Genomic DNA, 24,532 nt, shown 5'->3' on the forward strand with positions numbered 1-24,532 from the left:
ACCCAACCAACCAACCAAAAAACAACAACAAACAAAACAAAAAACACCCCCAAAAACAACACCCCAAAAACTGTTTCATGATTTCTCTACTTTTTTCTGCACTTGTTTTTCCATTTTAACTTACTATGTTAACTATTCATCACTGAGTGTACAATGTGTGGTAGCAGGCTTTTTTTCTTTTTTTTTTCTTTTTTAAGAATAGTATGAGTACTAATATAAAAAAGCAACATAAGATAAACAATTAAAAGAAAAAAAGGATGTTCTTTCTGACTACTTCAAATACAAGTAAATAAAGAAAATAAGTCTCCTTCAGCATCTTGTAGAGTAACTCTCACCAGTTCACAGTTCCATCACAGAGTTTCTGACTGCAAACTATGTGAGTGATGACCATGTCACTACAGGGGACTAGCAAACCGTGGGTGCCAACTGCAGACAGTCTCCAACACATGCAAGCAGCACCAGCCCCCAACCCCACCCTTAAAAATATAACAATAACATAAGTCCCACTTCCTGTGTACCAGAAAAATCCCATCTTATAATCTAATAAGCATGAGCACCAAGTGGAAGAGAGAGGGAGAGAGAGAGAGAGAGAGAGAGAGAGAGAGAGAGAGAGAGAGAGAGAGAGAGAGAGAGAGAGAGAGAATTATAAACAAAAAAAAAGGAAACAAAAACGCAACAGTGCAATTTTGTTTTAAAATATGTATCCGAAAATAAACAAGAATTTCTCTTTTCATTTTTCTCTTTTGTCACAGTTTTCTCTACAGTTGGCATCCAGGGTTCGCAGGCCTGATGAGAACTGGAGACCAGTTTATGTTCATTGCTTTCAATGAGCTGCAAACTAAAGTTACACCAACATGCACACACATACATACAACACAAACATAACACTCCCCAGGTCTTTTCCCCACTTCCCCCCTCCCCCCCTCACTTCACACACACACACACACACATCACCGACAACCCTACCTGACGTCAAAAACCCAATCCAGCAGGCAAAACCCTCCCTGAGTTCCCTCTCCACACAAGGGGTGTCAGAGAAAAATTAAACCCCCGTCTCCTCAATCGCCTCGTCAACAAAAGCCCCAAATCTCGTAATAATTCAACATCAAACCTCCATTCACCAGACCCACCCAGCCTTGTACCCCGCCGGGTATTCAGGGTACAAGCAGACATCTGACGCCTTTGCAAACCCACCCCATATTCCTCCAGCCCACCCACCTGGAGTCAGGCCGGCCTTTCAGCCCCTGACAGGGGAACGCGAGGCAACAGAACTGAATCATACGCACATGTGCGCACGGAGAAAAGCGCTCACCCATAGCCATTGTCGATGATTTTCTGAACATAGGCGATCACTTCAGGGATATACTCGCTCACTCTGGTCAGGACGTCGGCTGGAAGGACCTGTAGCAGAGGCCAGGTAGGGAAATGAGAAAGGAATGGAGTACATTATGTAAGTGTAAGGGAAAGATATAGAGAAAAAAATTCTCAGGGTAAAAGAAACAATGGTGAAACCTGATGTATTCTATGCTGTCGTAACAAAAGAAAAATATCAAATCAAAATCAAACCAACACACTAGTCATCTGAAAACAAACAGATAAAAAAAGCAAAATGAAAGAAATGAAACATGCAAACAATAGACAAACATCCCAACATAAGGTTACTGACTGATGTGAAGATTTTTTTTTTGCTAGTACTGGGCTGTGCATGAAACCAAAGAATGAATTGTAATCAATAAAAATATTGTCCATAACTATGACTGATCCAAATGAAGAAACCAATAAATGAATGACTAAATCAATCAATAAGCAACAACAAAACAAATAACAAAGAATATCAATAACAAAACCAACTCCACAATAACAATAATTAATGATGACAAAAAATGGTTATTCAATATTGACAACAAAAACAACAAAACAAAAACAAACCAACCAAAACTCATTCTTTTTATTACTGCTGCTATTCAAATGCAAAATGATAAAAAAATGATTATGTTGAGCTCATTCTGACAGTCAGTGCACCAACAATAAACAATAACTGTGTACAGATAAATGAATACATCACTTAAGATTTTAAAGAAAAACTAAATGACTAGTAAAAGTTTAAAAAAAAGAAAAAAAGAAAAGAAAATAGACGAAAAATTATCTTAGAAAAAAAGACAAATGGTCAGGTTGGCAGATAAATGAATAATTAAAAGAACCACACATTCAATTAAACATTTTCATATAACAGAAGCAAATGAAAGTATCTAAACACACACACACACACACACACACACACACACACACAAAGCAACAACAACAGAGCAGCAGACCACATGTGATATATTTTATGAAAAAATTTTAATCATGGAAATATAGAACCCAACCCACCCCCATACCCCTCTAAAAAAAACCCACTTAAAAACGAATAATTTTACACACACACACACACATAATGTATATATTACATTTATATTAACATAGAAAAATGTAAACAGCACAACGCAAAACAACAAAAACACATTATCGTAACAGTGAACTGCCCACTATGTAACATTTTGAAGTATAAAAATAAAATAAGTTAATCAACGAATGGTTCACTGAAGAAAGGGCGTCACAGACTGACTAAATGGGAATGGAAACAGAAAAGAATGGAAGGGGAAAAGACATGGCAGACAGTGAGGCAGGCAAAAAGGGACAGACATCCTTCAGCTTGTTAGACCAGTTAAAAACAAATTTTGAGCAAACGCAAGTTATTTATTTATTTATTCACTTATACCATTTATCTAATAACTAATAGATTCAATTATATATTTATCAATTAATCCATGAATTTATTTTTGTTTTGTTTATGCATTTATTTCATGCATTTTTTTCCATCCATATACTCATTTAATTGTACATTTGTTAAATAATCTACTGATTAGTTAATTAACTATATTTGTTTTGTTTTTTCTTTTCTTAAAGCATTTTATATATGTTTCTTTTCCTGGGGATGGAAAGGGTGGGTTGCCCCATTGTTGCATTCATTCATTTCATTGTTCTATTTATTATTCATTTATTTATTAAATTTTCATTTTTTCATTTATTAATCTTATTTATTTATTTTATTCATTTATCTGTCTATTTATCAATTTATTCACTCATTCACCTTTCTTTTTTTGAGGGGCTGGGCAGAGGGTTTAGTAGGGACATATTCAGTGACACTGTCCTCACACTCCTCCCCGAATCACCACACACACACGTTCTGCTATTCATCTGTGAACTTTTCATTTATTTTTCACTATTCCTTTATTTCCTTATGTATTCATTCATTCATTTATTTATCCATTTCTTCATTCAACTGCATTTACATGCAGGTACTGCATAAAAAAAAGAGAGACTAAAGTGAGCTTTGCTTCCACTGCATGAATCAGACGTGTGTTGCCCAAGATCCAGAAGGGATAGTGCGAAGTGCAGATTAAACACAATTTATTACGTAGAGGTATACATCTTTGAAGTTCTGAACTCTGATTAATCTATGCAAAAATAAAAATTTGATTAAAAAAAACAAACCACCCATAAATAGTTATACAAAGTTTGCTGATTGAACTTGAAAAAACATGGCATAAATAATTGCAACATGCAATCAAAAGAGATGAGTCTGAAAAAAATAATGCAGTTCTGCATACACACACACACACACACACAAAAGGTGAAAAAAAAAGAAAAATCAATTTTGCAATAATTAGTAAGTTTTTACTGTGAAAAAATATGTAGATAATTAAATAATCAAGAAAATAAGAGCATACAGACACACACATGTGCACATATGCGTGCACACACACACACACACACACATGCACACTGTCAATAAAGTGGCTGGCTCATGAACAACAACAACAAGAATAATAATACAAATACAATTGCACACACACACTGACATACATACAAAAACATATACAGTGTTGTCTGTATGAATCACAATCTAAACAAGCACAATGATGAGCTGCCATTTTTCTAAACATTTATTAAAAATACTTATATTGTCTTGCCCTGACCTAATGAACAACAACAATATCAAATAAATATTAAATGAGTTAAGTCCATTCCCAGGGTATAAAATCCATAACTGACTTGACTGCTCTGCCTGTGTGTGTGTTGTGCTGTGCAATAAATCTGCTTGTCTTCAGACGTCCAAACACAGGAACAGACATCATTGTACTTTGCCCTGTCGAGTAATTCTAAAACTGTACAAAAGCATATTGGAAAAAAAAAGAATCTTTAACAATGCTAATCTACAGCATACATACAGATGTTTTTGCACTCTGACGGAGAATGCATCAGACCAAGAAATGAACACCCTGCTTATAAAATATTAATGAGGAATGTATCATGAGATGGAAAAAAAAAAAGTATGAGACAACACTGCTGTTAAATTCACTCTTTTCTAATTCAAATGAAAAAAAGACGTTGGGAAGGGAACAGGGAAACCAGCAGACAGAAGAAGAGCAAAAACAAAATTATCAAAAAACCCAAAACATAGTATGAAAGAAGACAATTTCTTGCACTCAAGCTTTTTTCCTGCAAATGAGGAAAGAATTTTAAATTTCCCGTCACGGAATGGAGATCCGTTCTTTCAGAGCAGCGGTGCTTTGCATCCAGCTCCAAACTGGGGCAGTGAGAGAACAAGAAGGGACGGGCATCCTCCCTGAAAAGGGCGACCAGAATCAATGTGCCTGTACGTGTCTTCAAAGTCTCGGTACCAGCTTTCATCCTCTCTGTCTTAGTGCTTTCCACCCCTTAATAAGCGAGTAGCTCAGACGCCACAACATGCAGAATTTCTCGGAAGTGCATGCCTTTCATCAAACAGTGAAAGCCTGGAATTGAAGGTCGATCAGGACAGCGGGTACACGGTCCGTGATCATAGAGATGGAAATAATTCTGACACCCACCGCCCTGCCCACAGCTGGCGCCCAATCATGTTGCAGCCAGAAAAATCACCTCACTCCCTGGCGTCCAATCAAATTGCAGTCTTCCAAATAAGGTTTCGACTGCACGAACTGAACCTCTGAATTTCCCACTGGCAATTAACCAACACCAAAATTGTGTTCTTTCATCCGGTACCGATCGGGTGCATATCTGTCCGTGTGAGAGCATGCTCAAAGCGTTTGAGTTGATTGGTGAATTGCGAAAAACCGTCTGAAAGGGATTAAGCGCCGACTGAAACTGACAACTGACAGGGGCTCATAGGGATGAAATGACTCATAAGGCACATGACTTTTAAATAACAAAACACCTCTCAGCTTCCCCTGTCAGCCTTTCAACTATCCGCATTAATTCAGAAGAAGGCAGCTCGGTCCTGATTTTAATTTATCTTCTTGTTGGAGTGTTTTCCCCCCACAACACCTCATGGGTTTTTATAATTTTAGCTTTAATTAAACATTCATTACATTACTATACTTACACACACACACACATGTATATATATATATATATATATATATATATATATATATATATAGTAGGCCTCCTTCAGTCATGGCTGACCATGGATAGAGTATATCTGACCTAATGTCTATTTGGGCTGTCTGCTTGGACCAAGCAGCGTCACCTGTGACTGTAGAGACCAATGCGAGAGAGACAGTCTATATATTTATATATATGTACAGACACTAAGTGAACATATCTACATGATTTAAAAAAAATCTATTTCTATTTACAGTCCCTTCAGTTTCTAAAACTTCAAAATTCCCCCAATTTCTGAAATTCAACCATGGAGAATTTTCCATTTTGCCAATTATAGGTTGACACTGATGGAATTGAAACATTTCTAATTCTATGTAAAGCAACAACAACAATGAAAATTATGATTAAAAAAAAAAAATTATTGTCTTCAATTACATAAGAATTAAGATAGCACAAGCAAAACACACAAATGCCCATACTAATGCATATGATCACACATTTTTTATTTTATTTTCTTAATGCAAAAAAAAACAAACCAAAAACAAAAACAAAAAAAACCCAACCAAACAAAAAAAACCCCCAAACAACCAACAAAAACCCAACAACAAGACCCCCCCCCCCCACCCCCACATTCTTTTCTGAGGTTTTGTATTATTATCATTATCATTTCTATTACTATAACAATATTCAGCAGTAATAGTAGTAGATGGTGTCATCACAGTTTTGGGGGGTGGATGTTAATTGCAAGCTCTACTAGTACTACTATCACACATACATTTGCTTCAAAAAAAAAGAAAAAAGAAAAAAAGAAAAAGAAAAAAAGATACTTCACCACTTATTTTTTTTGAAGAAAAGTTTGCATATTTGTTTTCTTATCTGCTTCTTTATGCAAAATGATTTATATATTTGCAAACAAAAACAGATAACATGTACAGATGGAAGGAAAAAGGTATCAGATTATATATTACAGAGAATGATCTCAGTCTGCAGTAATTCCACACAATAAAGGTTTCCAGCTGTGTTTATATTGTAAATTATAACTTTTTTTTTCTTTTTTTTTTTAAGATACAGATATCTGTTGAAATATTACAGAAAATTATTGTGTTGTGTTGTATTACTTTTTTGTTGCAACAGACATATCTGTGTGAAATTCCGACAGCTCTGCCCAAGGAGTGCAGCAACACCCATATTTAAAAAAAAATTTTTTTTCTGCCTGAAAGTGTATTTGTTTTGCTATCAAAGTGGATTTTTCTACAGAATTCTGCCAAGGACACATCTTTTGTTGCTGTGGGTTTTATTTAATGAGTTCTAAGTGCATGCTACACACATGACTTCGGTTTATTGTCTCATTCAAATGACTAGCATCCAGACCACCACTCAAGGCCTAGGGGAAGGGAGAGAAAATTCTCACAAGTGGTCGATTCAACCCTGTGCCCCCAGAATCAGATTCTCTTGCTTGCTAGGTGGGCGTGTTACCACAAAACCACCACTCCGCTCCACATAAATGACCTAATTCTGAAGTCCGTCCACAGCAAAATGCTGTCCACCTGTGCACATATTGTACACTGTCTTTTTTTTTTTCTCTCTCAGACTTGACTTTTATTTATGTCTTTATTTATTGATCTGATTACTTATTTTTGGAACTGCTACAACAAAACAACAGTAGCAGTAAAAAACAACAACAAAACAACCACCCAACAACAACTTAATAACAATAATATTACCATAAAAATAATCAGAATAAAATGATATAACTGCTCTGTAGTTGTTGTTGACCCTACAGAATGTGCATGGGGACCTAATGTTTAAAATAACTGGGTGCCTTTAAAGAAAAAATAACTTATGACCCCAGATGGATATGACTCAAAGTCCTGTGGGACCAGCCTTCATATCAGCAGGGGCAGCAGGTCTAGTGTTTATTCCTGCTTCCAGTATACTGCCATTATAGGACAAAAACAAAAAGAACATCACACAATCAAATTTAATGACAATAACAAGAGTGGCAAAGCCTTCAAGACTCACTTGTGACACGTGAACAAACATTACATTTCTTGATAAATACAGGATACATGCCAGGTTTCTTATTAAGGTATGAGGGGAACAGATTTTTTTTTTTTTTTTTTTTGACAGAAAGAAACTAGAAAGAGACTAAGTTGAAAACTGATAAAAAAAATGGGTGGACATAAAAGCAGTAATGGGCAGGGAAAAAATTGTGAAACAAAATTCCAGAAAATAATAATGATCGGCGTATGATTAATAACATATTAATATGTTCCGGAGGAAAAAAAAAGAAGAAACAAACAAAACAATAGAAAAAATAATAACAACGATAATAATATGATAATATATTGATGTGTTCCGGAGTAAATATATCATGAACATGAGGGAAAAACGTTCAGAACTGGGGCCAAAGCACACTCAGCCACTCGCGTCCATGCTTATGTTTTAAGCTTGATAAATTAATTACTGTATTTGGGGTGATAACATTCTTTAAGTCATGTTATTTTCATGTAACTAAATTACTTACGACATTATGTTCGTGGCAAAGAAAAATCACGTTGCCTTCGCCTTAGGCACACCGTAACATGTTGCCGTTTTCTCAGTCCAGATCTACGCATATCTACGCAACCGAAGGTGCGAGGGAAAATCGTCCGCGATTCGAACAAAAAAATTGAATGCGTATGTAGATAGATCTTGTGCTTGTACATTAGAATTTTTCCTGTTTACATCAGGGCGACTACTTTACTTCAATAAATTGTAAAAAATCTTCAAACAGATCTTCGGTCGTAACATGTACGAAAATCACTGCGGGCAAGTCCTCTTTTCTTCTGAAAAATTTTGCTCATCGTGGCCTCTATGCTGTTCTCACGAGAGTGACCTGAGGGTGTGTACACTTGTTATGACAGTGTCTGAAATGTATAAGCCAGTACGAGCCTTTGAGCTTTACGTCTGCGGCACGAATGCCAAAAATATAGTAAGACAATGTCGAAATCCGTGAAAACGCACGCTGCTCTAACAGCAAGATTTGTTCATCTGCTGGATTTAGACACCGGGAAAAAAAAAAAATCTTCAGACGCGCATGCGTAGTACAAGCAAAACTGCAACATTCTCGGCAAAAACCTGAAAAAGAAAGAAAATCTGCTGATTTTGTTGGTCAGTTTTGGACGGACAACCAGTAAGTTTTTAACTGTGATTCGGACTATGCACAAAATTAACCAATCTCGGTCAAGTCCTATCTAGCATCCTAAATTAAAGAACCTATTTTACCGGCAATTTTTGTGCATGTATGAAACGATATTACCATTAGACCTAGTAGATGTTGTAACCCATATTCAATGGATTTCGATTTTTATTTTATGTAAGTTATTTTACTCCATTTTGATGCGGATTCAGTCACTAAACGAACGTACCACCATCTTGCTTTTTTTTCGTTTTACACAAACCATGAAAATGTAACAAATAAAGTGCAGTAATCTAGGACGCTAAAACAGGCTATCTAAAAAATAAAAAAGGTGTATTTATATTGTGTAAGACTTAACGCTTAGTCACTCAGTGAGTGTAAAACTATAGCACAAAAGATCCGTTCTAAGAAAATTATTTTCCATGGTTTATTGAAATTATTTCCTGTTGGAAAGCCTGTTTTCGGTGAATCTGAGAGATGCATGCATCAATGTAATTTCAATATTCATAAAAAAGATTTGAACAAATAATGATAAAACAACTGCAATTATCATAAAAGTGCCATGTTTTGTGAATAAGAAAGAAAAATGTAACAGTAATTTTTTGTGAAAATATTTCTGGCGCCTTTCCCAGAAGTGCAATGTCATTATAATTAGAATGTATGGAAATGACTGGTTTTTTGCTATTTTAAGCCAGTCCAATTTGGTGTCAGTTTACTAATTAAGTATTTCCTGATAAAATGAATATGTTAAAATTTACTACACACACACACACAAAACCGAAACACCGGATTATTACACATAGACTCACTTTGTTTACACAGGTAAGTCAAAACATTGTCAGACAAATGATGTACGTAGGTGATAATTCTACAACGCTGTATTTTACAGTCATTAGCGGAACCCACACTCTCCTCCAGCCCCCAGCCCACTAAAAAAATAAAATAAAAGACAAAACAAACTAAAAAAAACAAAAAACAACAAAAACAGATGGACCACACGCCCGGGCAGACACCAAGGAATCCACCCCCTTCGAACACTGAAACCTTCACACCAAGACCCCAGCACTGAACATCATGACCTAATGACACACACCCTAATGACCCCCAAACAAACCCCGCATCGCTCAGAAAATAATATACACACCTGAAGGCTCTCCATGTCCCTGTGGAACTCCTGCTCCCACTTCCGGGGCAGGTCGGAGAAGATGCTGTTGTCCGTGACCCCTGACCCCAGCCTCTTGTCCAGCCAGCCAACCAGCACGTCGCGCGCCCCGTCTATCAGCTTCTGCAAGGTGAAGGCCGTCACTGATAAGTACACCTATCTGTCTATCAGCTTTTGCAAGGTGAAGGCCGTCACTGATCAGTATCAGTCGTCACTGGTCAGTACACTTATCTTTCAACTTCTGTAAGGTGAAGGTCGTCACAGATCAGTACATCTGTCTATCAGCTTCTGCGAAGTGAAGGTCTTCACTGATCAGTACACCTGTCAGCTTCTGCAAGGTGAAGGTCCTCAGTGATCAGTACACTCTTATCTATCAGCTACTGCAAGGTGAAGGTCGTTACTGATCAGTACACCTGTCTAACAGCTTCTGGAAGTGAAGGGCATCACTCATTAGTACACCTGTCTGTCAGCTTCTGCAAGGTGAAGGTCGTACACCTGCCAGCTTCTGCAAGGTGAAGGTTGTCACTGATCAGTACAACTATCTGTCCATCAGCTTCTGCAAGGTGAAGGTCGTCACTGATCAGTACACCTATCTGCTTCTGCAAGGTGAAGGTCATCACTAACATCAATCTACTGTTCAGTCAATCGATCAATTGACCAAATCATCAAGTTGTGAATGACTATGCAAATAAGTATACGCATAAGTAATGTTAAACCAATAAACAGATAATAAATAAATGAATGACTAAACATGTGGCAAATAAATTAAATAATGGTTATTTTATGCAAAAGAAACACGTAGAAAATGAAAATGTGCGTTTATGTGAGAGTGTGTGTGCGTGCGTGCACAAAAATGAGTTTGGTCTTGAACACACACACACACACAAAATGGCTGAGCACGGAAAACATGGATCACATGTCAGCTGATCCACTCCTCCCCCCCAATACTGTTCATTGTTATGAATGTGAAAGCAGAAACACAGTCGCATACAAAGAAAAAAGAACAACAAAAAGTAAAGACTTTTTACACTTAGTTAATTCAAAATATAGTGTTTCGTTCATAAGATACACCGGGAAAAGCCTGGAATACAATAACATTTCCAATTTACATGACGCGGTGAACATACAGCCTCGTAGAGTGAAAGTAAAGCCAGACAAACAAACAAAAAAAGAAATTTTATGCGCCTTACAGAAATAAGTTCAACTCTCTTTCTAATGCAGAAATTTTCACAAACAAGTATTATATATACAAAGACGCCGGTTTTAATTTTCTCGCCATCTTAGATCTCTCGATAATAAAAACTGTTGTGCTCAAGGCTACTGCAAAACAATTAAGGATATATCACAAAACAACGGGTAGACACAAAGGGTGAAGGAGAGAAGGACTTATCAAGGTCATGCACGACAGCACGAAATGTAAGCGATAGGCCAAACAGTCCAAACAGGCACTGAACCTACAGTTTGTGTGTGTGCGTGTGTGTGTTGTCTTTTGAGGGCATCGTCTTGAATTAGAAATGCATTATTAAAGGAATGATTAAACAAACAAACACACAAACTCCCCAGGGAAACTGGCTTTAATAATTAAATAAAATCAACAAAAGGAGTGGCCAAGATCTGTCTCAAGGCCTGACCAGTGCGCTGGATTGATGCACTGGCCAGGCATCTGCTCACCACCTTTTTTGATTAAAAAAAAAAGGGAGATATTTATATTATTTTATTTCAAAGCAGATGTGGTGTTGCGTATATGGAACAGTCCGCATGCTCTGACACAGTTTGAAACTCAAAACTTATCACTGTGTGTGTGTGTGTGCGCGCGCGTGTGTGTACGTGCATGCGCGCGCGCGTATGTGTGCAAACGCAAATATTTATGTTTGATCTTCCTCCCACCAAACCTTCATAAAAACAGAGAAGTCCGTATGCAATATGTGTAGTATATACCCCCACACACCCGGGTACCTCACATAAAGAAATCATCATCATCATCTCTCCCTCGAAACGTTCACAGCAGTGTGTGCGCGAGCATGTGTGCCTGCGTCCGGTCGTGCGAGTTTGTGTATGTGTACGTGTGAGAGTATTTGCCGACGCGTGCGTCCATGCGATAGTGCATGTGCTGTGTGTGTGTGTGTGTGTGTGTGTGCGCGCGCCCGCGCGCGTGCCCCTATGCAGAAAACGTGGCAATTATTGCATATCCCTGACGTCATGTGATGTGTAGGATGAATCATACGAAGGTGACGAATCAGTTTAGCTCGCCAACAGACACATTACATAATATGATTAATCTGTGGTTCACCATTCACTTCAGTGATTATTCTGAAGAATGAGAGAACTGCAATCATCAATATAAAGCTTGAAACGAACAACACAATGAAAACATGTGCCAAGCTCGGTCTAATGACCACGGTTCAGTTTGATGAATTCTGAAGGTATAGCTGCAGGAAGTTCGATTTCCAAATGTTCGTTCACTCACCACCCGTCATTCCACAGTCACACCTTCAGCTTTTTCACTCACACTTCTCCAGGGTTCGGATTTACACTCATTAATAATAATAACAATAACACCACCACCACCACCAACAGAACAATGATAACAATAACAACAAGAAAAAGATGGTTTATTTCTATCGCGTCTTCCACGAAAATACAATAATGCTCAAGGCACATCACATAAGTAAGATATAAGAAAAAAAATTTAAAAAGTGCATTTAAAAACAACAACAAAAAACAAGCACAAATGTGATTTCTACTACAACTTTCTCCCCATCACTGCTCCAAAAGTACACAGTCACCTCATTTCAGAAGACAGATCAAAAACAGAAAAGAAGAAGAAGTTGACAGTCTAATCCAACAATTTATGCTGGCGACTACTTTTAAACTGTAGCGTGCATAATATTGTCCTCTCGCCTCCACCCCTCCCCCTTATACCCCCCTCCCCCTAAAAGAAAAAAAAAAATCTGTTTCAGTTTATACCTGCCGGGCATTAAAAGTTTTTACTCAATCATCCTCAGTTTATTGGGAGTGACATCTAAGGAAGCCCTTAATCAGTTTCTTCTGCCCACGTCTCCATTGCCGTTATCTGTCACCTCCACGCCACGTCTTCTTCACCCGGCTCCACTTTCCTCCTGTCTGCTTGCCTGGCCCTGTCACTGGGCGTGCTACGTGCGCCCGTGCTTGTTGGTGTGTGCGTGCTGCGGGCGCGTGCGGGCGCTCACGTTTGTTTGTGTGTGTGTGTGTGTGTGTGTGTGTGTGTGTGTGAGAGAGAGAGAGAGAGAGAGAGAGAGAGAGAGAGAGAGAATGTGTGTGTATGCGTGTGTGTGTGTGCATGAGTGTGTGTGTGCGCGCGGGTGTGCGTGAGTGTGTGCGAAAGTGTGTGTGTGTGTGTGTGTGTGTGTGTGCGCGCGCGCGCGTGCGTGAGTGTGTGTGAGTGCGTGTGTGTGTGTGTGTGTGTGTGCGTACGTGAGAGTTTGTGTGTGTGTGTGCATGCGTGCTATCGTGCATGCGTATGCATGTGTGTTCTTTGGAAGCTGAGCCCCCACCAAACACGGCCGTTTTTAATATTTCCAGCCGCAACCTCTCTCCTAGATGTTTGCACACGGGTTCTCGCCATCCCGAGTTATCCCCCCTTGGTGACCACTCTCCTGTCAGATGTTTTGTGGCGCCGTGTGTGTTTGCTGGTTGGCTTCTGTCACAACCCTGCCATTTTCCCCATTTAAACAGCAGGCGGTTTACTCTGCACTAATTGAATTCTGGGATCCACAGCTTCAGTCCTCAGTGTAGAAATTGGGGGTGAGATGGGAATGGAGGTTTGGGGCGGAGAGGCAAAATTGGGGAGAAATAAAAGCTCATGAAAAACACACACACAAAAAAACAAAACAACAACGAACACGAATACAAACATACCGACAAAATATTTTGTAAGTCTACAAAAAGCGCATGTCATGTTCTGTATTCAAAAGCATCTGTTATATCAACTGGGGGTTAAAATGAACATCATGGGATCCAACATTCTGGACTCAGTGATCAATAACAACATATATTTCTTAAACAAAAATGTATGCTTACTTTTTACATAATTGTCGTTCCCCAATGATACCGTTTCCCGCACAAGTGTACTGGTGACGGTGAACGAAGGCCATGTGCCATGTGACCCATGTAGTGCGAAGTGAACAGGTTCGATCAGGGACAAAATAAACCTCTTATATCACACTGCCATCTGTACCCGGCTTTACCGGGGTGTGTGTGTGCAGCAGACATTAGGTAGGTGGTCAAAGTACAGTGAGTTTCAGGCATTGGAAGGTGGTCAATTTACAAATAGTTTGACCCTCCGCTCTGATTCAGGCACCAGGGTTGTGTTGTCGCTGACGAGAACTGTCACACACGGGTAGAATCAGGCTCAAGCTGATCTGCACAAATCTGATGTCTAATTAATTAGAAAATGAATTCAAAAGTAACTGGCACGTCTCTTTCTATATCAAAATCAATGTAAACTGGACAATGCGTTTGATCCGAATCTCTCTCTCTCTCTCTCTGTAGCCAATAGGCCTACACTGTTCGCCATGCACAGTTAAGTCTTAAGGGAGGAGGATTTTTGTTTAAAGGGGGTATAAAATGGCTTGTCATATGGCAATGAGTGTATCAAGTTGAACCCCACCCCCACGTAATGACGAAATTTCAGAATGACTTGACTCAATGGGCAATAAGTTAAAGTTCAAGAAACCACTGTAGACATGAAACATTTACAAAAAGAGTAATGTAAAAAGAAACAAATAAATAAAAGTCCACGCCAGTAAAGAAGCATATGCACAGAAATGTATTTTTTTCCCTCCCAAGCAAAAGAAAGAAGTTGCGTGTGGTGGCGGCGAAGGGTAAAAGTTTTAACAACATTCTTTCCCCCGAACACTGCAAGTGGTAGCCAGTTCATCCTCAGGCCTTCTGATACAGGCGTGCAAAGTAAACAATCATCAAATGATAACAATGTACATGGTTAAAAATGCGATACAAGGTTACAACGCACATATTCCACAGAGTGACACTTAAAAAAAACCCCAAAAAAACCCAACCCAATCATACCAATCGTTTCCAGAATGCATAAAATTCACGCTCCTCCTCCCACCCACACTCCTTCGCGGAAAGAAGGGGAGTCCCGGGGGTGGGGGTGGAGGAGGGGGGCACAGAGGTGATAAGGGAGAGGGAAGTCTTGCTCGTTCAGTTCGAAACGGACAGAAACAAGATGGATGGCTGTTCTAAATTTACCCGCAATCTGATATTTCAGCGACATTCCAGTGACAGAGTTTGATTGCTCTCAATCAAGTTGAAACTGTTTCCCCCGTTATCAGAAATGTCCCTTTCTTTCGTTGCTTTCAAGAACTTCACCTTCGTTCTTCAGTCAAAAGCTTCACACTGTTTCTTTCTGCTAACAATAACTGTATTGTAGAGTTTTTGTTTGTTTGTTGTTGTTGTTGTTGTTGTTGTCGTTGTGTGCTTTCGCGCGGGCGTGTGTTTCCTTTCCATTTCCAGCTTCTACCAATAATTTCATTTGAGTGTTTTGTTTTTTGTGAGTTTTCGCTGTCGTTATGGCTTCTGTCTGTGATCTTACCGTAGTATTTTGTTGTGATTTGTGGGTTTTTCGCTTTATTGATGCTGTTGCTGTTTGTGCGTTTCTCGCTGTTAAGAAAATCACCAAACCTTCTATCAATACTTAAAAAAAAGTCTTTTATTTTATTTTGTTGCTGTTGTCATTTGTATGTTTTTCGCTATCATGAAGCTCGCTCTGGATTATATCGATAATTTTATTGTACTATTTTATCAGAGCTGTTTGTGTGTTTTTCGCTATTAAGAAGTTCACATTGGCTTCTGACAATACTTGTTTTGAATCTTGTTGCTGTTGGTGACGTGTGTGTGTGTTTTTCTCTATCAAGAAGTTCCCTGTGTTTTTCCGCCGTTACCAAGTATCACTGTAGCTTCCTTTCTTCTTTTCAGTGCTTTATTGCCACTAGACTACATGTCTGGACACACAAAACAAGTTTCAATTATCCTTTCACTCGTATTGCAGTGTGGAGGATTACTGCAAAATAATGTTTTCATGCCCAGAACAAACATTTCCAAACACACAACAATGTCACACAAAAGTTGAGAAAACACAAATGTCTTTTAACTCCAAAAGTGTAGCTTGGCAACATTTGCAAATCTAATAATCTTACTTACAGCTAAAATGACTTCTTTTTTTTTTTGCCTCCTTCGAGCATATTACAAAAATTAAAAAAAACAAATTTGGAGACAAATATATTTTAGGAACATATCTATCTCGTAACTGATCATAATTGGGACATTCCATTATAAAATGAAACTCATCCCCAATCACAGACATGTTACAAACCTTACAAAGCCGTAACTCTCGTGGTATGTCTTTGTGTCTCCCACACACACGCGCACGCACACACAATTGTACCAAGTATTTTTTCAGCGCATTTCGTTTGGCAACCGACGATATCACGCACCTTTCTCTCTCTCTCTCTCTCTGCATTCCATCATGAATTATCTTGCTAGAGACTTTGATTATTAACAGTGTGTGTTTCAGTGTGTTAAAAGTCGGGCGCTCATACCATTAAAAAAAAGAAATAGGTGTCGGGTGTTAAATTCATAGGCGTCCAATATGTTGATTTATTCCATAAAAAACAACAACAACAACAAACAAACACACACAAACAACAATAACAACAAACAAACAAAGGAAAAAACAAACAAACAAACAAAAAACCCTGTGTGTGTTTGCGTCTTTATTCTCACGTTTTTCTTTATCCTTTTTTGTTTCTACTGACTTCGTTCGTTGTTATTTACTTATTTATATACTATTTGTCTGTCTGTTCGTTTATCTAATGATGTTTTTAATTGCTTGATTAAATGATCAAGATGTTCACCCTCCTGTTGATTTCTCGCATTGCTGTATGTTTTTTCCAATGGCTTATTTCTATAAGAAATATTTTCCGACACTAACTCTGTCTACATAAGACCTCTAGGACGCCTGTTTATTTCTCGCATTGCCGTATGTTTTTTCCAATGGCTTATTTCTATAAGAAATATTTTCTGACACTAACTCTGTCTACATAAGACCTCTAGGACGCCTGTTTATTTCTCGCATTGCTGTATGTTTTTTCCAATGGCTTATTTCTATAAGAAATATTTTCTGACACTAACTCTGTCTACATAAGACCTCTAGGACGCCTGTTTATTTCTCGCATTGCTGTATGTTTTTTCCAATGGCTTGTTTCTATAAGAAATATTTTCTGACACTAACTCTGTCTACATAAGACCTCTAGGACGCCTGTTTATTTCTCGCATTGCTGTATGTTTTTTCCAATGGCTTATTTCTATAAGAAATATTTTCTGACACTAACTCTGTCTACATAAGACCTCTAGGACGTCTGTTTATTTCTCGCATTGCTGTATGTTTTTTCCAATGGCTTATTTCTATAAGAAATATTTTCTGACACTAACTCTGTCTACATAAGACCTCTAGGACGTCTGTTTATTTCTCGCATTGCTGTATGTTTTTTCCAATGGCTTATTTCTATAAGAAATATTTTCTGACACTAACTCTGTCTACATAAGACCTCTAGGACGCCTGTTTATCTCTCGCCACGCTGTGTAGCTTTTACAGTGGCTTATTTCTAAAGAGCTCTCTATTTTCTGCACTAACTCTTGTCCATATAAGAACTCTAGAACGTTGTTTTTGCACAGAGAACACAGTTGGGTGAGGGGGGTGGGGTAGTGGGGGGAGGGGGGAAGAGGAGGGGCTGGCTATAGCTGACCGTGTCTTGTTTTCATCCTTTCTGCTTCTCTCTCCCTGCCCCCCCCCCCCTTCTCCTTTTCACGCAAGAAAAAAAACGAAGCGGGGAGAAAATGAAATCGGATGGGTGGGGGTGGGGTGGGGAGAGGGTGGGGTGTGGGGGGGGGGCTTGTTGCCAATCGTCGCTGATTAATTCGAGGCTGAAATCCAAGCCGGCACTGGAAGGGCCAGTTTTAACCTGACTCACCTTTTCAGACAGGAACATCATCAACAACAGCAGGAACAACAACAACAAAACAACAACATAACAAATAAGATAAAAACAGAAGAGGGGAAGTGAAGGGAGTGGCGCGGGGATAATGGGGGGAGAGTGTGTGTGGGTGGGGGAGGAGTGTGGGGGCTGCAATCTGTGAGGGCAAAACTGAAGTCGAGTCACTCTCAAGTGACTTAATACATAATAATTTGCACAACTTAGGGTTAAAATGAGGGAGAGGGAGGTGGGGGGCAGCAAAAGAAAGAATGAGAACTCTGTGGACGCAGTACACTCAGACGAAAACAAACACTCCACTCCCCGACACAAAATACAAAACTCAAACAAACACTTTCAATCGAAGTAAATTATCTGACTTGCTTGAGGGAAATTGCGAAGATGGGGAAACAAAATCTGTGTGTGTGTGTGTGTGCCGATTGACTGATATAGATATACAGCGCCCATCCTCGGTCAGAGACAAAGTTCCAAGCACTCCACAAACACGGAGTCACGTGGACAAGAGGCTGCCTGTGTGGGTAGGGCCGACTGAGAGCTCTGCCTGTAGGCACTCATCATTCGTTTCCTGTGTCCTTCTGGTGGGTTTCAGTCACGTGCGCGCCAACACACACACACACACACACACACACACACACACACACACACACTGCAATGGAAATTAAGGAAGTTAAGTGATAGAGTTTTAAAAGAGGTAAAAGGTCCAACAGCCTGGTGCGTTATACGGGCAGTGAACTCATAGTCACTGTCTCTCGGGATGGACATAGGAAGGCGGGGCCCAATCCTCTCCTCCCACAGCCTTAACCTTCCCCAACTGAAGTCGGCTGCCTGCCTACACACACATGGGTGGAGTGAGTTAAACCTGTGTAAAACGCCTTTCTTTGTTCAGGACACAACACCACCACACCAAACTGAGCTTCCAACTCTGATCAACGGTGACCACTGCATCACAAGTCTGACGGCTAACCGAGTCTGCCACACAGCCCTTCTGAGCAATACAGATCGAGTGATGGCCTAGAGGTAACGCGTCCGCCTAGGAAGCGAGAGAATCTGAGCGCGCTGGTTCGAATCCCGGCTTAGCCGCCGATTTTTCTCCCCCTCTGCACGCAGGAAAAAATACGAAAGAAAAAATGGGTGGCGCTGTAGTGTAGCGATGCGCTCTCCCTGGGGAGAGCAGCCCGAATTTCACACAGAGAAATCTGTTGTGATAAAAAGAAATACAAATACAAATAAACCACCTCGGAAAGTAGAGTCACGACAAAGCGGCGGAAACGGACTGGACAATGCCAAGAAAGCAAGGCGACATCACTCGGACAGCCCTTCAGTGGACACCACAAGGTAGACATCACTCGGACAGCCCTTCAGTGGACACCACAAGGTAGACATCACTCGGACAGCCCTTCAGTGGACACCACAAGGTAGACATCACTCGGACAGCCCTTCAGTGGACACCACAAGGTAGACGTCACTCGGACAGCCCTTCAGTGGACACCACAAGGTAGACATCACTCGGACAGCCCTTCAGTGGACACCACAAGGTAGACGTCACTCGGACAGCCCTTCAGTGGACACCACAAGGTAGACGTCACTCGGACAGCCCTTCAGTGGACACCACAAGGTAGACATCACTCGGACAGCCCTTCAGGGGACACCACAAGGTAGACATCACTCGGACAGCCCTTCAGTGGACACCACAAGGTAGACATCACTCGGACAGCCCTTCAGGGGACGCCACAATGTAGACATCACTCGGACAGCCCTTCAGTGGACACCACAAGGTAGACATCACTCGGACAGCCCTTCAGGGGACACCACAATGTAGACATCACTCGGACAGCCCTTCAGTGGACACCACAAGGTAGACATCACTCGGACAGCCCTTCAGTGGACACCACAAGGTAGACATCACTCGGACAGCCCTTCAGGGGACACCACAAGGTAGACATCACTCGGACAGCCCTTCAGTGGACACCACAAGGTAGACATCACTCGGACAGCCCTTCAGGGGACACCACAATGTAGACATCACTCGGACAGCCCTTCAGTGGACACCACAAGGTAGACATCACTCGGACAGCCCTTCAGGGGACACCACAATGTAGACATCACTCGGACAGCCCTTCAGTGGACACCACAAGGTAGACATCACTCGGACAGCCCTTCAGTGGACACCACAAGGTAGACGTCACTCGGACAGCCCTTCAGTGGACACCACAAGGTAGACATCACTCGGACAGCCCTTCAGTGGACACCACAAGGTAGACGTCACTCGGACAGCCCTTCAGTGGACACCACAAGGTAGACGTCACTCGGACAGCCCTTCAGTGGACACCACAAGGTAGACATCACTCGGACAGCCCTTCAGTGGACACCACAAGGTAGATGCAGGAGAGGAAGGCCAAAGAACACCTGGCACAGAACAGTGGAAGGAGAACTCCAGACCCCGAAGCACACCTGGGGTACCGTTCAGAGACTGGCCCCAAACAGACAGGAGTGGAGGATCTTCGTTACTGCCCTACGTGCCAGTAGAGCATCATGAAGAGAAAGTTAGTAAAACAACGTCAGAATGGTAATGTTCATTCGGAACACACCTCTGACCAACCACTAGACAGACAGAGAGAGAGAGAGACACAGAGAGAGAGAGAGAGAGTATTCACACACCAATCTCACTTTCTGCAAAATTCAGTTACTGGAATTTTCGCAAATAATAAATTTGCGGCAACTGTTCTCTCTCCCCTTCACACACGCGAACAAACCGAACATGTGTGTTGGTCGATAAGAATTAGATCTGTTACATTCTCCATCATGCAGGCTTTAGGACGGACACACACACACGCGCGCATGCACACACATACAAACACGCATACAGATACAGATGCGCGCGCGCATACATACAGACACACAAACACCTGCACATGCACGCACGTACGCGCAAACACACAAACGCGCGTGTGCGCGCACACACACACACACACACTCACATACACACACGGAAGCACACACCCACACGAGACGAAAAACCATCGTTTACAGTAGAAACTTCTGAAGAAAAAACAGAATTCTACTCAAGGGATACTTCAACACATCTTCCCTTTTGCACCCTGAGTGAGAGAGAGAGAGAGAGAGAGAGAGAGAGAGAGAGAGCAAGCGAGACAAACTGAGAGACAAAGACATAAGAAACGAGGAAGCTAGACGGGTAGGGGTCGGGGTAGGGGGGAGTCAGCACTTTCATGCATCTCTCCCAGACGAAGAAGCGTTTTCTGAAGCCGCCCAAGTCTTGTTATGAGAGATAACGATTACACACCCATGGCAGGGACTGCATCAGTCCCCCTGTCCCCTCAGGAGTCTGCACGTCTCCTCAACCCCAGTTCTTCTGGAGCTTCTCCGGCTGGCTTGCTTTTCTTTCTTTCCCCCTTTTTTGAGAGGGGGGAGGGGGCAGGACTAGTGGGATTATGGGGTAGGGGATGGGGGGGGGGGGGGGGGGTGAGGTGGGGTTGGTGTGGGGGGTGAATGGTGGGGGGGGGTAGTGGGGTTTGGGGGGGTGGGGGGTGGGCGTCATGTTGCTGACTTGACCAACAAGGTACACGCCAGTACAGGTCCCGCCCGATACATTATGGATAATGCAGTCTGACAAGACAGACAGACAGACTGATGTGTAGATGTGTTATTCGTTTCTGGTTTGAATCTATTTCTTTTCTTTTTTTTCTGTTTTCCGGATGACTGTTTAAATGGAATCTGAATCACATGTAAGTACTGTAAACTTACTTATACACGTCCTGTACCTTATCAACTGTTCACAGGGTAAAATAACTCCTAAATGCCCACACCCCACTTTTGAAAAAAAAGTTATGAAGTAATGCTTATCCAGTCTGCTATTTGGAATCGGTTCTCTTTAAAAAGGATTAAAAAAAAAAGCAAAAAAAAAAAAAAAAGAAAAAAAAAAAGCAGTGCGGATTTCCATCCTGGGATAAAGAAAAGACTGTGCATGTGATGTCGGTGTGTCTTTGACAAAAAAGCTAAATGCGACCATGTCATTCCACCAAGCGATGGCTGGTTTGAGAAGGAAGCGTTTGCAGAGAACAGCAGGGCATACCGTTGTCCAACGTAACACCGCTCACCTGTATCAACAGTCCTTACACAGGTGACTTCTCTGACTCTTGGCACTGAATTATCTTGGAGACTTGGCCAGTTTGACGAGACACTTCTCACGCATGCAGTAAACGCCCAGCCAGTTCTTTATGGTGCTAATGAACAAGGGAATATGCTCATCCCCAGCTTTTTGGGCAAAACTTGTGCATAGACGGGTCACCGTTTACAAGTTAGTTTACAGTAAACACACACACACACACATATATATATATACTTCCATCACACACACACACACACACACATATATATGTATATACTTCCGTAAGTGAAGTGATGGCCTAGAGGTAACGCGTCCATCTAGGAAGCAAGAGAATCTGAGCGCGCTGGTTCGAATCACGGCTCAGCCGCCGATATTTTCTCCCCCTCCACTAGACCTTGAGTGGTGGTCTGGACGCTAGTCATTCGGATGAGACGATAAACCGAGGTCCCGTGTGCAGCATGCACTTAGCGCACGTAAAAGAACCCACGGCAACAAAAGGGTTGTTCCTGGCAAAATTCTGTAGAAAAATCCACTTCGATAGGAAAAAAAATAAAACTGCACGCAGGAAAAAATACAAAAAAATGGGTGGCGCTGTAGCGTAGCGACGCGCTCTCCCTGGGGAGAGCAGCCCGAATTTCACACAGAGAAATCTGTTGTGATATGCCACTATTGCATCAGATCTAGCCACAAAATGCCAGAACGTCATGGCTGAAATCAAAAGCCCCAACAGACACACACACACACACACACACACATATATATATATTATTTATTTGGGTTTTTTGTTGTTGCCGTTATTGCACTAGCTGTAGCCACAGCATGCCAGACATTGAAGGCTGAAACCAAAAGCCCCAACAAACAAGTGCTCCAGTGTTGTCTAGATTTCACTGAGGCACTTCCTTATTGGCTGGTTGTGTGGCTGTAACTGATACACCTGACAGGGTACACAACGCTGGCTGCTGCTGGTTGTGTGGCTGTAACTGATACACCTGACAGGGTACACAACGCTGGCTGCTGCTGGTTGTGTGGCTGTAACTGATACACCTGACAGGTACACAACGCTGGCTGCTGCTGGTTGTGTGGCTGTAACTGATACACCTGACAGGGTACACAACGCTGGCTGCTGCTGGTTGTGTGGCTGTAACTGATACACCTGACAGGGTACACAACGCTGGCTGCTGCTGGTTGTGTGGCTGTAACTGATACACCTGACAGGGTACACAACGCTGGCTGCTGCTGGTTGTGTGGCTGTAACTGATACACCTGACAGGTACACAACGCTGGCTGCTGCTGGTTGTGTGGCTGTAACTGATACACCTGACAGGTACACAACGCTGGCTGCTGCTGGTTGTGTGGCTGTAACTGATACACCTGACAGGTACACAACGCTGGCTGCTGCTGGTTGTGTGGCTGTAACTGATACACCTGACAGGGTACACAACGCTGGCTGCTGCTGGTTGTGTGGCTGTAACTGATACACCTGACAGGTACACAACGCTGGCTGCTGCTGAACGTCGTCTCTGTGCACAGTCTTTGTGCTGGGCTTGGACACACACACACACAGCACACACACAGCACACACACACACAGCACACACACAGCACACACACACACAGCACACACACATACACACATTCTCCCCCACATACAGAAAAATCCACATGCAGAAGCAAAACACCTGTCTAACCTCATTTAAGGTGGTGGGGGTGATGAAGTAGAGAGAGAGAGAGAGAGAGAGAGGGGGGGGGGGGGGAGGGGGGTTGTTGAATTTTTTTGTCTTCTTCCGCCCTTCTGTTACATAATGATGATTTTATTTTATGGTATCATGATCCCCATTTCCTCCCAGCCATTGGGAAATTCACGGGATCCCAGATCAGGGATGAATCCCTACCCATCCCTCCATGCCGTAAACCACCACACCCACCTTATTTCTGAAACTTTTTCCTTGCAGATTCATTCATGCAGTCATTTTTTTCGCTCACCCATTCATACATTTCCCCTCCCGTTCTATCGTGTCAAACTGGCGATGGACATGCAGAAGAAGAAAAAAGCACGATATTTCACAAGCTGAACCGGCCTCCACATAGTGTGTTGATGATATTCAGTGTGCAAATGCTGTGCACGTGACTCACAGGACGTTGGAAACTGGCTAACGTCCGATGCATTTTCCACAGGGCAAAGTGCAATGCTTTCGACAAGCGAGCATCGTAAAACTATTTATCACCATCTCCAGCACCTTTATTGTCACTTATTTTTATCATCATCATCATCATCATCGTCATCATCATCATCATCATTCTTCTTATTGTTATTTCCATGTTTTTTGTTGTTGTTTTCTGTTGCAAAAAGAACAACACTAAAACGTTGCAGATAATAATGCATCATGGTTACGATATTTGATGATGATGATGATGATGGTGATGATGATGGTGATGGTTTAGTTATAATTATCATGATGGTTATTGTTCACCAATACTTTGTCACGTCTCTCACTTGGTCACTCACTCGCTGCCTGTTTGTCTGGAAGTTATGGCCGTTCCTTCCTAACCAAAATTTTCTGGGGGTTTTGTTGTTGTTGTTGT

The 24,532-nt window shown here is 41.4% G+C and overlaps 1 protein-coding gene across 2 annotated transcripts in view; it reads right to left on the reverse strand.

Moving 5' to 3' along the window:
* Positions 1-24,532, reverse strand: part of LOC143286806 (cysteine--tRNA ligase, cytoplasmic-like) — a 401,107-nt gene that overhangs the window by 28,640 nt on the left and 347,935 nt on the right. For both annotated transcript variants that reach the window (XM_076594603.1, XM_076594604.1), the window contains exons 7-8: positions 9,756-9,896; positions 1,313-1,401 (exon numbers count right to left, since the gene is read on the reverse strand). In XM_076594603.1, the coding sequence (XP_076450718.1) occupies positions 1,313-1,401; positions 9,756-9,896 (230 nt within the window). The remainder of the gene's footprint in view (positions 1-1,312; positions 1,402-9,755; positions 9,897-24,532) is intronic.

This window comes from Babylonia areolata, chromosome 10, assembly GCF_041734735.1.
Source record: "Babylonia areolata isolate BAREFJ2019XMU chromosome 10, ASM4173473v1, whole genome shotgun sequence".
In the NCBI taxonomy this organism is placed as follows: domain Eukaryota; kingdom Metazoa; phylum Mollusca; class Gastropoda; order Neogastropoda; family Buccinidae; genus Babylonia; species Babylonia areolata.